Consider the following 15095-nt stretch of genomic DNA (forward strand, 5'->3'; position numbering starts at 1 on the left):
TAATTCCATAATCAATGGCATTATGTTGCATCATGAAACATCAAATATGTATATGCAAATTTACTATAATCAAATATCCTCGGACTGGCGCACAGCCCACCGCAAAACAATTGACGTTCTGATTTTAATTGATACTCAATTAATAACTAATTTGGTATCAATATGACGTAAATGAATAATTAAGCGAATTTAATACTGTGGTACAATAACGAAAGAAGAAAGGGCCTGCCCAAAATAAAATCTATCAGATCAAAGCGCATCGAATTAATTGTATTATTGAAATATCTAAATCTGGATGCAATGTGGTTTCAGTGAAACGAAACATTATTTTACGAAGTTTCGCGAAACTGAATTTTCGTTGTTTCCTAAATTCATTTCAAACGTTTTATAAATTCTCGCGAAAGCAGTCTTTTGTGGCAGCTTCGATCCAAATTCTAATGCGATAAAGTTTGTAGCGGCACTCGACAACAAAACTTTCCAACGGTTTCGTTGGTACAAGTATCACCGAAGCGTAAATGCCGACAGGCCTAATGAGCCATTGATATTGCTACGGTCCTTCTGCCGAATATTTGCAAGAAGGCATACGTCGCAACGGTTGCAGACGGCTAACGAACGCGTGCATAGTGCGGATATTGAAGGGCGAAAAAAAGAAACGAATCGGATCAAGAAAACAGTTGAGTTGTGACCGAGAAGTGAGAATCGTCAGTTTGGAATAGAGAATTGTACGAAAAGAGTCGGAAGCGAGGATCGTCATACATGTCCTATATCCAAAATCACCTCAAGTTCAAACGAAATAACGTGTTATTTTGTACGATTTCACAAAACCAAATTGGTTCGTCGAAGATGCAACTTACAAAATTCCTTAAAAAAGTCATCAGGATCTCGTCGAAACTAAAATGTTCGCAAACGAGATATACACGGAGTACCTTTCCTGTCCTCTCGAAACCGGTTCAAACTTGGCCGTCATCAAGCCTCCATTACGTTAACGAGACAGAGGCAATCGGAAACGAGTAAACAGCGCGTCTCCGCACTACATTTCCCTCCAATCTGATACTGACAAATTACTCCGAACTATCCAGGACAAACTTTCCCGCGACGTGACCGTATTACGTTCGTCGTCTCGAGTGAATCAAAATTCGTCGTTCGGCTAGAGAAAAATGCACGGACGAGGTGGGTCTATCGGCGGTGGTGTGACGCGAACCAACGCGATTTACCTTTCTCGCGTGATTCATCATCCGCGAATTAAAATTCCGGCGTCGTGCGAGTTTCTCTCGTCTCGGGACACTCGAAACGAGTGGTAAATTTTGAACGGCGCGGTAACCGAATGCTACGGAGGAGGACGAGGGCGAAGGCGAGGGCGAGGGCGAGTCGACGTCGCTGGATGATGGTGCGTGCCGGTGACGTTAATTATGTTCCCCTGTTTGCAAGTATAATTTTTAAATGTCTCGCTGTTACTGTGGACACGCACGCGTATTAAAATATAGCTTAATATGCAAATTTATTTGGCCGTCCGCCGGACGACCATTTGCATCCTCGGTGGTGCCGCGCGACGAGAATAAAACGGACGATTACGATCGACCCGGAGCAGAGCTTTGATTCGACACGATTTACGAACGCAGACTGCTGGAACGACGACGGTGACGACGGCGGCGACAACAACGAAAACAGGGGAATTCGTGAGAGTTGGTGAAAACGGTGTGGATTGACGGCTACATTAAAGCGCGACAGCGGAAGAACGGGGAGAACATTGGGCGTCGACTGACGATATTAAGTGACGCCTTCGAGATATCGCGTTCGCCTCCCTGTTTGTACGTATATTTCCCCTTGTGCCGGGCTACTCTGACTTATTTATTCGTCTAACGGCACTACGGACTGGTTGGTTCCGTTGCCGTCACTTTTGTCACGCGCTGGGAATCTTGTTTCAGTCTCGTTCAATGACATTGTCGAAATTGATTTAAGGTTGCGTGGGCGAAGTGAAGAGATGCAAACAGAGGGCAGAGTGATTGGAGCTGTTTCTATCTGCGAGTTTTATCGTGCTGTTGGAGAGGCGTTTGATGCTTCCTTGAATACGACATTTCCAGGTTGAAATAATAAATCGATGAATGTATATTCAATGTGTGGAACATTGTTTGATATATACATACATTTCCCACTTATTGCTTTAATTCAACTATCTTTAAACTCTTCGATCCTTTCTTTAGAGCCTTGTATAATTAAAACAACTTCTTAGAATTTAAAGATTGTGGAACGGATCGATGTTCTCGTTTCTTGTATATACCTCCCTCGAATACAATCTAATAACCACGAATTCGAATGAAAAACGATCGGTAAATTATGGAAGAGCTCGACGAACGTAATAAAATAAAGAACTGTCCCTTTTCAAACTTCGTCAAAGAAGATCTAAGAACCAAGTTCCTTTCAGGAAGGTTCATCGACATCTAGCAATCCCAGACGCAAGTGCTTGCACTGCGAATTTCACTATCGTGATCGTCCTCGGATATTCTTCATCCAACCATATTATTTCCTCGAATCAGTAAACGAATGCTCCCGCGGACAAAACAAAAAGAAGAAATGAAAAAGACGAAGAGAACGAAAGGACGTCGACGACTACGACGACGACGACGATGACGAAGAAGAAGAAGAAGAAGAAAAAGATGGAGGAAAAGAACTGGCAGAAGAAGAGAGCATCGGGCAAGAATCTTTCCGGGCAACGTACTTCACGAACAATTTCTTTCAACGCGAAACGCCAGCCAGCAGCAGCAGTACGCGCATTTACCTCGAAACTCTCGAAGTCTGGGCATTGTTCACCGTGGAAACTATTATAGTCACTTTTGCGGAGGCTCTTCGCGCTCGTCATTCGTTGCTGGATGACGGAAAATTACGTCGCCGAGGAGTCATCAAAAAAGTGGCGACCGTTCAACGACCACCAGAGGAAAAAAAGTCCCGCTCTGTCTCTCTCAATGGACACGCGAAAATCGTCGCGAAACTGCCTTTTTGCCGGCGCGAATCTTCTGGAAGAGTAGAAAAAAGAAGAGGCGTGAGAAAAGAGGGTAAAATAGGGTGGAAGAAGGAGGGAGAGAGGAGGAAAAAAAAGAAGAAGGAAGAACGAGATTGTAAGCGGTGGAAAACGGAAGAAAAAGCCCGAGAATAGACTTCATTCGCGAAAAGGGCTATCGACGTTTTCCCACGACACTATCTGTTGCAGACATCTCACGGATAATGCATCAGCCGGCGCGAAATATGTTTTCCAGCTTTGTCTCCTTCTCTTCCCCTTTCGCTCTTTTTCTTCCTTTCTCTCTCGCTCTTTCTCCCTTGTCACGGCCTCTTTTTACGTTCACGGAAACTGTCAGACCATCCGCGGTATCCCGCGGTGTACAACTATGCAGTTACCTGTGCCTTGACGTTTTCAGATTGGTCTCAACAGAACGTCTGCGGAGATGGAATTTTGGTTGAGTTACGAGGTTGTAAAAAGGGTGGTTTTCTTTTTTAGAGGAAGTTTGAGAACGTAATTCGATTGGCCAAAAGTGAACGATCGTTTAAACTCTGATTTCTATTTTCTTTTTCGTCAAAATGACGAAGATGACAGTGCTCACAAAAAGTGGTATTATTCGATCGCCTTTTTTTCATTTTGTTTGATAAATTAAGGGTACTCGTATAACTTTGGTTTTCGTCTAATTTGTCGAGCTAATATTACTAAAATTATATTAGCGCTTGTAGTTTATTAATTTGTCTGTTATACATAATTTTTTGATTATTTGCAGCAGTCTGCCGCTCCGGATGATTGCCAATTACCAGAAAAGGAATAGAAAGTTACCCCTGAGAAACTCGCTTCGAGAGGGAAGATTAAAACGAACTTGTTAAAAGTCTAGTTAAGTTTGTACGTGTCTAATTACTTATTCCTACATTAACAGTACGCTCTTCGTTTAAAATTCTCGACCAGTTCGTGAAATCATATTAATTCGGTTATCCTGTGTGCGAGTAAAAAATTTCTTTTCTCCTTTGACCGAAACCAACCTCTGTAATTTATATCAAGGAATGTACAACATGAAAATCAAAACAAGAAAGGCAGGCACGAAACAAATGCTATAGCATATCCCATCTTCAATTTTTTAATACGTACGTTCTGAATTATGTTACATAATATATGTAACATGGAAGTAGCGTAAGTAGGTAAATATGTGCATAACATCAAGATCCTAACTATATTCTATCCGTAGCAACATTTTAGTGAATGTACACTGTTTAGAACGTTAAGGATTAAATACATAATTCATACTGAATATTACCCTGAAACGTATGTACATTGGAGATCTTCAAAATTAATTGATTAATTGTACACGAAAAGTAAGAAGCGTTAGAACATCGTATAATCTTAACTAACGATGTTTTTCGTTTAAGTTTTGAGTCTCTCATCCCTCGTAAAATTTTCAGCCTTGCATATCATGATGGACACAATGGCTAGGACGGTGATTTTACTGTCTCGCGGCCAGCAGTTGTGTTAGCCAGACAACAACTTCGCCCTGCTCCAAGATGCCTCGACGGTAAATGACGTGACGTTATAAAGCCGACAATTCCGTGAAAACGTCTGACGGACAATGGGTACGTACGGCTGATGAAGAGGACAGCTGCTGCGTGTACAAGCAATTATTTTCATCGGTAGAAGGGCAGACGCGTGAACGAGATCGCCTCTGCGCCCGCCATTATTGTTTTTTCTAAGGGAAATTTATTCATTATCACCCCTTTTCTCTTTGCATGAAATTTGAATTTTAAATTGGACCAAAAAGATTGGAAATTAAATAATTATGCAACTCCTATTTTTTGGTGAATTGTATTTTTACACGTACGAAATGTAATAATTTATATAAATATAATAATGTTACGCGATAGCGACAAATACCAGAGAAATAAATGAAAATAGAAATTGCATTTCTACAATCCTAAATGCATTAGGATTGTAGAAACACGAATTAGAAATAGAAGCTGATGCAGGTGTGTAACGTAGCAAGAAAAATTTGTTCGAAAATTTAATAGAACGCCCTATATGAGAAAAGGGACGGTCAGACTAGCAGATTTTTAAATTTTGACAGTATCCAAATATCATGTCCGCGAAATGAGCAACACTCAAATTGTTACGTCGCGTAACACTCTACCTAGCCCAGGCCACACACCGCGGGCAAGATGGCAACCAGATGTCGTTGGATACTCACTGCGTATCCTCAATAGTCTCAAGTACCTTCCATAAATCTCAGGAATTTCCTAGTCGAGGTCCTTCAAACCGAACAAACGTCCGTTTCCGAAGAATTTCTAAAGACCATTGTCTACTACAGCTTGACCAGGGAAAATTAGTTTTTCTCACGTATGATGCAACTTTCCTCCCACTAACCACTTTCTCTCGAGGGCGGTTAAGACCCTTCGTTTAACCAATTAACAACGAAGCCTATTTCCCTCACTCTCTCAACTAAAATCGTCACCAACAAATCCGATGGTCCCGTGCGCTAGACACACCCATCCTTAGCTTTCCTTTGCCACAGCATCGTCTCCGAACATCACTGATTTTACATCCTTCGAACGGTCAACATCCTTTAACCGGGTATATACACCCGTATATCAGTCACTCATTCATCTCGTACATACGCACCAGCGTAATTGCCTTCGTTATAAGTTGTTAGAATAAACGGTGAAATATAACTTACTATACTGTGTCATATTCATCCAACCACCTCTGTTATCTTAACCGAAACAGGGGAATGACTAATTCGCGGCGTCGATTAACCGAATCGTAGCGAGAATTTACGCCTCTCGCTGACGCGTTTTCCTCGCGACCGCGTCTCTCCGCGAACGGTCGTAACACAAATGGTAAGAGTACCAGCTTCAAAAATTTTCCCCATTGGAAACTTTATTGAAATTTAACAACGTGGAACATGGATTTTTTAAAATAATTCAAAACCATTTTCAAGTGGATTTCAATCCAGATAGGATTTCGTTGAAACATTTTACTCACGTTTAAACGTTTTCACACACCGAAAATAGCGAAAGCGACCATTGTCAATAATATTACGCGCATTTTTTTACACATTAATGAAACTCACATTCGAAATTCCCATTTAAAACACACAGTATTTATTAATAATATTTGGACAATAAACCATATTAACGGGGAGAATATCATATTCCAAGATTGTATGCGATTTTACATAATATATGTATGAAATGTCTCGCTTTGTTTCTGAAATTATTGAAAAATCGATAGCACGCTACCATATGCACCTCTCCATCGTCATTTCTTATGTATTGTAGAATATACGAATTTTAATATTGCACGATATGCTCCTGCAAATGTCACGTTTTGTAGCTAGAAAGTTCTGAATTTGTATTAATAATATGTTATATACCTGCACATTCCCTACGGAACATTCGATGTGAAAAATAATTTGATAACTTGTAATATAATCTTTGACAAAAAAATTAAACGTTAAAATTGCACGTAGTAGTCAATTTATCTTAATAAGCAAACGTAATAATTCACGAAGTACCTACTAGAAATATTTTTCGATGCAATAACCGCGAATAAGAACTACAAAAAGAAAAAGAAGAAAGGAAATTTCAAATCGGAATTTACGCCAATTAAAGACACTGCATACTAAATCTTATTGAATATTTCCAAACAGGCCAATTCTGCGTTTGTCTATTGGCTTGAAAGAGTAGCGGACAACATGGGGGCGTATTTCAATGGAGCCGTGCTATATTTTTCAAACGACGGGACGAAAATTTTTCGAAGCGACCGTTTCGGCCATCGTGGAAAAATGATCGTCGTTATTCCTTTCAATTTGCTGCGAAGCTAAAAAATAGCGACAACGAGGCAGCAGTCAGACTCAGTAGTCGCACAATCCCGCATTTTGCCGCATGTTTCGGCAAATTTTAAATGTCACGCGAGAACCGCCGGAAAATTCATTCCGTACGCGAGAAATATTGCAGCGAAAAACGGGTGGATCGTTAAATTTTAACAATCACGGTTTACTGCCGTTTTATATTAGCGACTATCGCGCAAGCCGAGGACAGAGACCGTGTTTCGTGCAACCAACCAAACACGCTCTATGTCCCTCCAAAGTTTAGGGTCTAAACAATCGGTGTCCCTCGGTCCACTTTGCTTGCGGACCTTAACCAGTTACCAGAGTTGACTGGCTCGTTTTCTTCGGCCGGCAGATCGTGAAACCAGATGACGCGATACGAGATGTCACGGTTTCCCTACAGAAACCTGCGGAATTCTGCCTTCCCCAGGGACATTGTCCTTAAAGCAACGAACAACATGTTTTATCTGGTCTCATTGGTGGAAAAGCGTTATCAAAGTAATATTTGCAGTTTCTTGGATTCTGAGAAAGTAATTCAATATCAGAGAATTATAGTGGCATATTAAAACGAACAATGAAAGCGGTAATAAAATTTCCAACGATAAAGAATTTTTTGATTCTTCGTGTTAATTCGGTCGTGCTATCTTTCACTTCAAATTAGTCCGCCCCATTAACCATAAATATATCTTTTTAATAAAATACTCCATCAGCGCCATTGATCAACGCTCTTACGTGACCCTCCCTCCAAAAAAGGTATAAAACTTCCAATCTCTAATCTTTTATTCCTAAAAGGTGGTAAGTCATGTCATAGTTGCTGCTAAAATATTCACGCTAACATCTCTTTGTTATGTACACTTTTATATTTCACTCTACCGATATAGCTAAAATTCTAGTAAAAATTTAATAAACCGAAGTATATACCTTTCTATATCACTTCCTTTTCACTCACCGTTTGGATATCGAACACGTTTTATCGAGGAATCGAATAATAACAATGTACATACGTTATTTCCCTTCTAGGAAATACGACCGTGGTTCCCCCTATCATCCATCCTTCTCTGTCCTTTCCTCGAACTTCGTTTGGGAGAACCTCCCAAACGTTCGGCGAATTTTGCGAAAATCCATCTGTCGATATACAATCGAAATTCCGTCAGAAAACGCGATGGAGAAATAAACAAGTCTAGGAACAAAGCGATTCTAATATATCCAACGTTTTTCCGGCAAAAAGCGTCAGCTTAATCAGTCTAAACGCTAAACAATCGCGAGTGCAGGCGGATTAGCCGGCGATTATCGTTGTTTCATTTCCGGGTGACGCGTTTCTCGTCGAGCTGAGAGGTTCTCGCAATTTCATGGTCACGTACGTCGCGTAAAACACTGTTTCAGCACGTCGTCAAACGAGAAGCATGACGCGAAGAGCAGGCCAGTTAGATCGAGTTTAGCATTTGTTTGACGCTGTTCTTAAGGCGATCTCACGGTTCGAGCCAGCGACGGCGACAGGATCAAGTGGTCGCCCTTCGAATGAAATGCGACTTCTCCGTTTACGTGGAAGATTTATGCGCGACCTGCGACCAACTTCCTCGTCCGTGATGCGATCTGCAGGCTTAGGCTAGCTGCCAAGTCTCGCGCGACATTACAGATTTTTGGAACAGACCAAAGAAGAACGCCATTTTTCATCCGACAGACCGACACAATCGACACTCTCTAACCCAATTTTCCACTAGAATCTACGAATTTCCTCGTGTGATAACTTCTTACTTATTATTCGTGTTTTCTTTGCACTCCTACAGTGTGTATGTCTTTATTACACACGTTCACGCAAAATCTGATCTTCAAATTTGGATAAGAAGGACTTTAATGTGATTCTACCTTTTTTCTCCGTAAAGATTATAACCGGTTCTTTTACTAGTTTTTGATAATGTTACTTGTCATTATCAAATACCAGCAACAGAGATATGTAAACTGGATCTTGTTACGTTTCATATCAATACCGTGTATATTAGCTTACACTGTTTCGAAAATTGAATTTTAATACGCTGGCTATCATGGTAGTTCCATCGATGGACGGAATTAATTTGAATAAACAGCATGTTCGATAGAATATTCGATATCTTTAACGTTACAGAGATAATTCGAAATATTTCTTAGATTTACAGTAAACGTGTTAATAATACGTAGCTAGAGAAAGTATGTTCACATACCAATCGTTGCCAGTTTTGGTTACATTCTGTCGTTTGCGTCCGGTTTGATGGGGTTTTGGTTCGGCCACCATGTTGACATCTGAAACAAAAATGATAAAAATACATTATAGCATTGTGCAATAATATATTAAATATTTTCGCGGAGAAAAGAGAGAAACAAAAGCATCAAATATTTGCTTAAAACGTGTATGTAGGATTTATAATTTCATAAATCTTAGTTCAGGTTTATTTAAGCTTCAAGTTTAATGTATTAACAATAATCAGAATTCACTTAAAACACTGTCCTAAATACCGTGTGCAGCACGGTCGTTTATCGTAAAAAGAGAAGCAATTGTCGCGCGTGTAACAGCAGAATCGCGATAGAAATCTGTCTCCTGGCTTAATAGCCAGCTTAAATTAATAAAGCGGACGGCTGCAAAGGGGCTTAACGTGTCCGCAAACAGTTATTAATTTCGTCCCTTTGCGGTGCGTTTCTGTATCGTACTAGATACCACTAAGGTGGATAATGGATGCTCGTTCGAGTGATCAGAACAGTTGAGCCGTTGTGTCAGCGAATTATCCATTCTTCCTGTCTTTGCCCGGAAAAAAATGAGGAAAGACTATTCTCTGCGTTGTACTGAATAGGCTTCGCGGATTTCGTTCTTGGACACGTTTCCCATTGCGTTCGATATGGAACTGGAAGCAGCTTATGCGAATTACTTCTGAACGAACCGATGATTCATGAAATTATCGAGGATATCTAAAGATCTATCTTAATCCACCTTAAACCTAACATCGTCCGGTCAATATATCGATTGTTGGCTTAATTATAATCCATACGAGGCGTGCTTCGATTGGAAAATATTTTAAGTTTATCAGAACAACTTTTCAGAGGTTGTTTTACTCTTTTCAAGTATGCAGTTAACTCGAGATTGAATAAAAATAAGAAGTTCCGCGATCATATGATATGATTAAATGTACATGCTTGTATAATATCTTCAGTTAACTACTATATTTTCTTTGATTAAAAATACGTTCGCGGTATTGTGTAAGCAATTTTGATCGCGGATTCTCGAACATTAACCACATTTTCTGACTACCTCTCTATTATCGAAAATAATGATTTCCTGCTGACAAAGAGCACAAACATAATCTTAGACAGGGTACCAAGCCAGCTGACTCCAGTGGGTGTGTAGCCAGTGCGAAACACGACACAAACCCATCCTTTGTGTAACCTAACCAAACACGTCGTACAGATAGAACCACGAGGGTGTACACATAATCTACCATAGCTAAAAGTCAGCTCGATTATGATGGCTACTTGTGCATATAACGGGGAAATTGTTCGCACGCCAGTCAACCTAAATGATTTGTTCACTTTTATGACACTTTGAAACAAAACGACACGTTGACTACAAATGTATCACAAAAATATACCGATGATAATGTATGTGGCTTAGGTGGAGAGTCTAAAAAGGACGAGCTTATCACTTATTTTGATCTATTTACATTACGACAATCCGAAACCATCTTTGCAAAGTAGTAGAAATTGAACTGTTGGATCGAGTTGATTGTTGCGTCGTTAAAGAGAATTCAGTTTGCTCGTTGAAGGCAAAACTAAATATTTCGGAACGGAAGATGTATGACTTATAATTAGGCTATTTTCATGTTTATGGTAAAAATATCTAATCTCTGTGATACGTAATGTTATGGTTAACAATTTTCTTAAATCTCGAGAGGAAAAGTAATTGGATTTTCAACGTATAGAAAAAAATGGCACGAGCTAATACTAACATTTGAAGGAATGAATTTTTCAAGAGAATTGTTCATAGTCTCCTAATTATAGTTACGGAGTAGTATTCACAGACGTTCCAACTATGGAATATTAATGTTTGAATAATTTCTGTTTTCTGCGTGGTCGTAAACTAATCTCTATGGTAGCATGTATTTACTTGTGCCGTTGTTTACCGAGTGCATACAACGCCCGAACGTTGCAAATGCAATACACAAATGTGTATTAAATCAGAATATTCGTTAGCAGTTGATGTGGAATTAATGTAAATGAACAAGTTAATATTAGTTGACACACGTTCTACGTAAAATAACGCAATAAACGTATGTATTAATATACTACCTACTGTAAAGGTATTACCTACACTAATTAGACGCGAATGAACTACACGACAACATTTACTTTAACAATACCTAAACTATTTCCTGTCTTTATCTTAACATTAATTTCAACCAATACATTATTACAAATCCCGATCGATTTCGACTTTAGACATATCCAGACACTTTGATGGATTCGATTAATTAACAATTCGCGCATGGTAGTGAAATACACATTTTTCTAAAAAAATAATTCGACTAAAAAGAAAAGGTAAGTTTCGATCAATTCTACGACTAGTTGAATTTCTTTCAGTAACGTTCGTACGGGCGCGTAAACCTTGGCTCTCAACGCGTATCGAGCTCGAAGAAATTAGAATTGGCTAACGTTAAAACAGCCAGACAGCCTGATAAGAATTATCTCAGCGACGTTCTCGGAGTTACCTAAAACAGACCGGCGTCGGCGACCGAGAAAGGCGCTTAACTTCCGCGAATGTTTCACTAAACGAGCTGCCATAATCTTGGTTAAATATCCAGCCTGTATCCTATTTCCTTCTCCACGTCGTTCCCGAATGCCAGATTTTGCTTCCAGTTGACTTTTCGAACTGTGCAATCTGCGATATGCATAAAAATGCCATTCAGCCGCCAGGTTCCAACTCTGCCCGTATAAATGACCGTTTCATCGAATGAAATTATTTCGACTAGTCCTCTCTATCTCTGGAACTGTCGCGGAATATAAATGTGACGAATAATATAAATCTGTTGAACTTTGCTCTGGAACCGATACGCTATTCGCAGAAATAGAGAATATTTCAAAAAGAAATCAAACGTTTCCATACTAACAATAACGTGTGTATATTTGAACTTGCGTGATTTTAGGTTGTAGAACCTGCTCAAAATTATAGAGCGTTCATTGACTCTGAGGAATATGAGAATTTGTTTTTAAACATGGGTTCCGATGCAACTTTTATCTCAAATGTCCTCCAATCACCTAATCAATACAATACCGTACGAACTATCAGTAATTCATAACGATACATAGATGTAAAATTTTCAACATTTAAACGTTAAAATACAAAAAGATTCACATAATTGATGCAGAGAAATATTTATTTGATCGTTCCTACACTGGAAGATGAAATCGTAAAGTGTAAATCGCAATTTTCAAAATATAGAATAACATTACAATCTTTCATCTTTTCTTGATTAAATCAGTCTGGATTATTGCCTCAAAAATATTTTCTATGCCGTCTTATTCCAAAGTATCCGAATGAAGGAAAAATATCGTAAAAAGAATTAACGAACATTCGAACGATTTTTCGAAAAGAAATAAACAGCCGCCAGTGTATCAGTTTTACAACAAATACGGATTACAGACTATTACGAAGAGTTCCGAGAAATCAACACGTGTATTGTTGGTCGCGTACGCGCGTTATCCGCTTCTCAGTCATTTCCATCGTCGTCGTCGTCGTCGTCGTTGTCGTCGAAACACGGTAAAGTTTGCTCGATGGTGAATCGTGCTTGCGATGGAAACCGAGAGGCTACAAACGCCTGGGTGCGGAGGCGGAAGTCGAGTATCGATGTCATCTGCAAGCACGGTTGAAGGGTGATGCCGGCTCCTATATCGCGTTGCGAATTGTTCTTCGAACTAACCGCGGCAGCTGCATCTGTAACCGGCAGCCACGGTAATGGAATATGACAACGCGAGCTGCATAATGATCAGCCGCTTCCCTGCCTCCGAACTTTCTAATAAAACGACCATTGTCGCTGACGTTTGCCCCGTTACGAAGCTGCATGGCCATGAAACGACAACAATCCAGTCAGGGGGAACCACGACAACGAGTGACCGTGGCTCGTCGATGCGTAACTGTTATGTCTTCCTTCGATCAGCCACCCTGTTTTATCCGTCACTTTGACCAATTAAGATTTACGCGCAGTATAATGTAGCTACTCCTATCAGACAAAAGGAGGACGCTTAAAAAGATCCTTTGTATTCCTTCGGGCATCTAAAATTCTAATAAGGCGTCATTCTATGATTTTTAAGGTACGAAAGTAAAACCATTTATTGCAATTGTGATGGAAAAGTCATAAAAAATGCAGACCAAGTCGACGGTTATTAATTAACAATTTGAGCGATATGTTTTTACATACTATAGAAATACTGACTTTCCTTTGCAAAACAGCGCTTGAGTTTTCGCATTTAATACATTCATTTGGAAGTTATGATCATTCAAAATGAGAAAGTTCCAATTCCCCTTTCGGGGCTTCGCCAACTTTTCATCAATTTTTTCTAACTTTCCTATCATATTTGTCATAAATTTTAACTGACGATACGTTCGTTCTTATAGGATAACGCCTTATTAGGATTTTCGGCGTCCGAAGATACGAATTTGGCACTTTTGGTCATCTTTCTTTACCTATATTGATGCTTTCTACACAAGGGTATTACAGGTTTCTTCCGCAAAAAGATGGTAGCATACTCTACGAGTAAAAATAAGACTTCATTCATAATCCACGTTGTATCTGGGCTTATTATCTATTCTATATGTTTGGGGAAAATTTCATAGCGAAAGCTGATGCATAATACGTGCTCGTTCTATGGCCAGACAGACAGGCAAAGCTCGAGAGGTTTTGGATCGAATGAAGAGAGAGAAATTTGTAGCAGATATAACTAGCGAGTTTGCCGTCTGAGCGACGGGATATAATGCGATACGGTGTTGGTAAGTTGTCTCGCGGTGTTAATACGTTAATTAGAATTTCGCTAATTAATACTTCCAGAAAGCGATTCAAAGCGGCGCGCCTGACTCGCGCGCCATGTTCTAACCACCGGCAATAAATGCGTGCTACGATGTAATTGGGGGATTGAGATACGATTCACAGTAAGCATTAAAGAGTCTATATTCCGGTTCAAATTGTATCATCGAGGGTGATAATATTATCAATGTGATCGGATTGTTTTCCAGAAAACGCTTTTAACGATTCGTTCAGAAAGTTTGTTCAAGATATTGTTTCTTCTCATAAAGTTTCGGAATTAACGTTCTCGCGTTTTTCATAAATTGTCTTACAGATGAAAAGCTACTAGTGTATAATCAGCTGATTTGTATTTTATAAAATTTATGTTTCAGAATTTCAGTTGTTTGTATTTTGTAACGACTCGAAAAATTTCCCTAACATTGTTAGCTCAATTGTAGAAGGGGAACAATTTTTATTTAATAAGCAAACAGCATGGCCATTAACGTACGAGATCGTTTCCTGCTCATTTTGAAAAATATCATTCCTGGTGTTTTACGCCGCTTCCCACTACCACTTGACGATTCTTCAGCTATTCAATGGCCGCGATAAAACGAACGAGTGTAATGTAACAAATCGCAACGTTCGTCATGCTGTCCGCTACGTGACGAGAATGAGAATTCGAGGTGAAAATAACTGACAGTTCTCTGACCGATAAATGGCTGGATAAAATTGCACCGCAAATTGCCGAGTTGTTTCGAGTAGATAATCCGGTAATTGGAATGTTGCCAATTAATGCAGCTTCGCAGACGAGAGTAAAATGATGATTCATGCGACGCGTAGCGGATGTGACAAGTCAACTTTTCCAGATAAGAGTAATCCAGGTGCGTGAATTTCACGGGGAAACCGTGATTTCACGCTCGAAATTGACTTTAGGAATAATTTTTTCCCTATTAACATAGAGTGTATTATGGAACGAATATCAATGGAGATTATTGAGGAACAAAACGCATAAATTTTTATAAAAAAGTTTCCAAGTTTGAAATTAGAAATTTGTATGCATTTCATAAAGAACGGGTCGAATCACTTTATGAATAATGCGCTTCTGTCACGAAAATGAAAGCCATCTTCCTACGTAGCCGAATATGCATAAGTGAAATCGTATATAACACACTGAAAGTTCGATTCGCGAATAAAATAGTGAAATATATTCTACTTTATTTTCGATTAC

General features: G+C 39.5%; 1 protein-coding gene across 2 annotated transcripts in view; it reads right to left on the reverse strand.

Annotated features, from left to right (window-relative positions):
• LOC117209962 overlaps positions 1-15095 on the reverse strand; it is a 248147-nt gene that overhangs the window by 45602 nt on the left and 187450 nt on the right. For both annotated transcript variants that reach the window (XM_033452452.1, XM_033452451.1), the window contains one exon: positions 9047-9125. In XM_033452452.1, the coding sequence (XP_033308343.1) occupies positions 9047-9125 (79 nt within the window). The remainder of the gene's footprint in view (positions 1-9046; positions 9126-15095) is intronic.

The sequence above is a fragment of the Bombus bifarius genome, unplaced genomic scaffold (assembly GCF_011952205.1).
Source record: "Bombus bifarius isolate JDL3187 unplaced genomic scaffold, Bbif_JDL3187 scf7180000008197, whole genome shotgun sequence".
Lineage (NCBI taxonomy): Eukaryota > Metazoa > Arthropoda > Insecta > Hymenoptera > Apidae > Bombus > Bombus bifarius.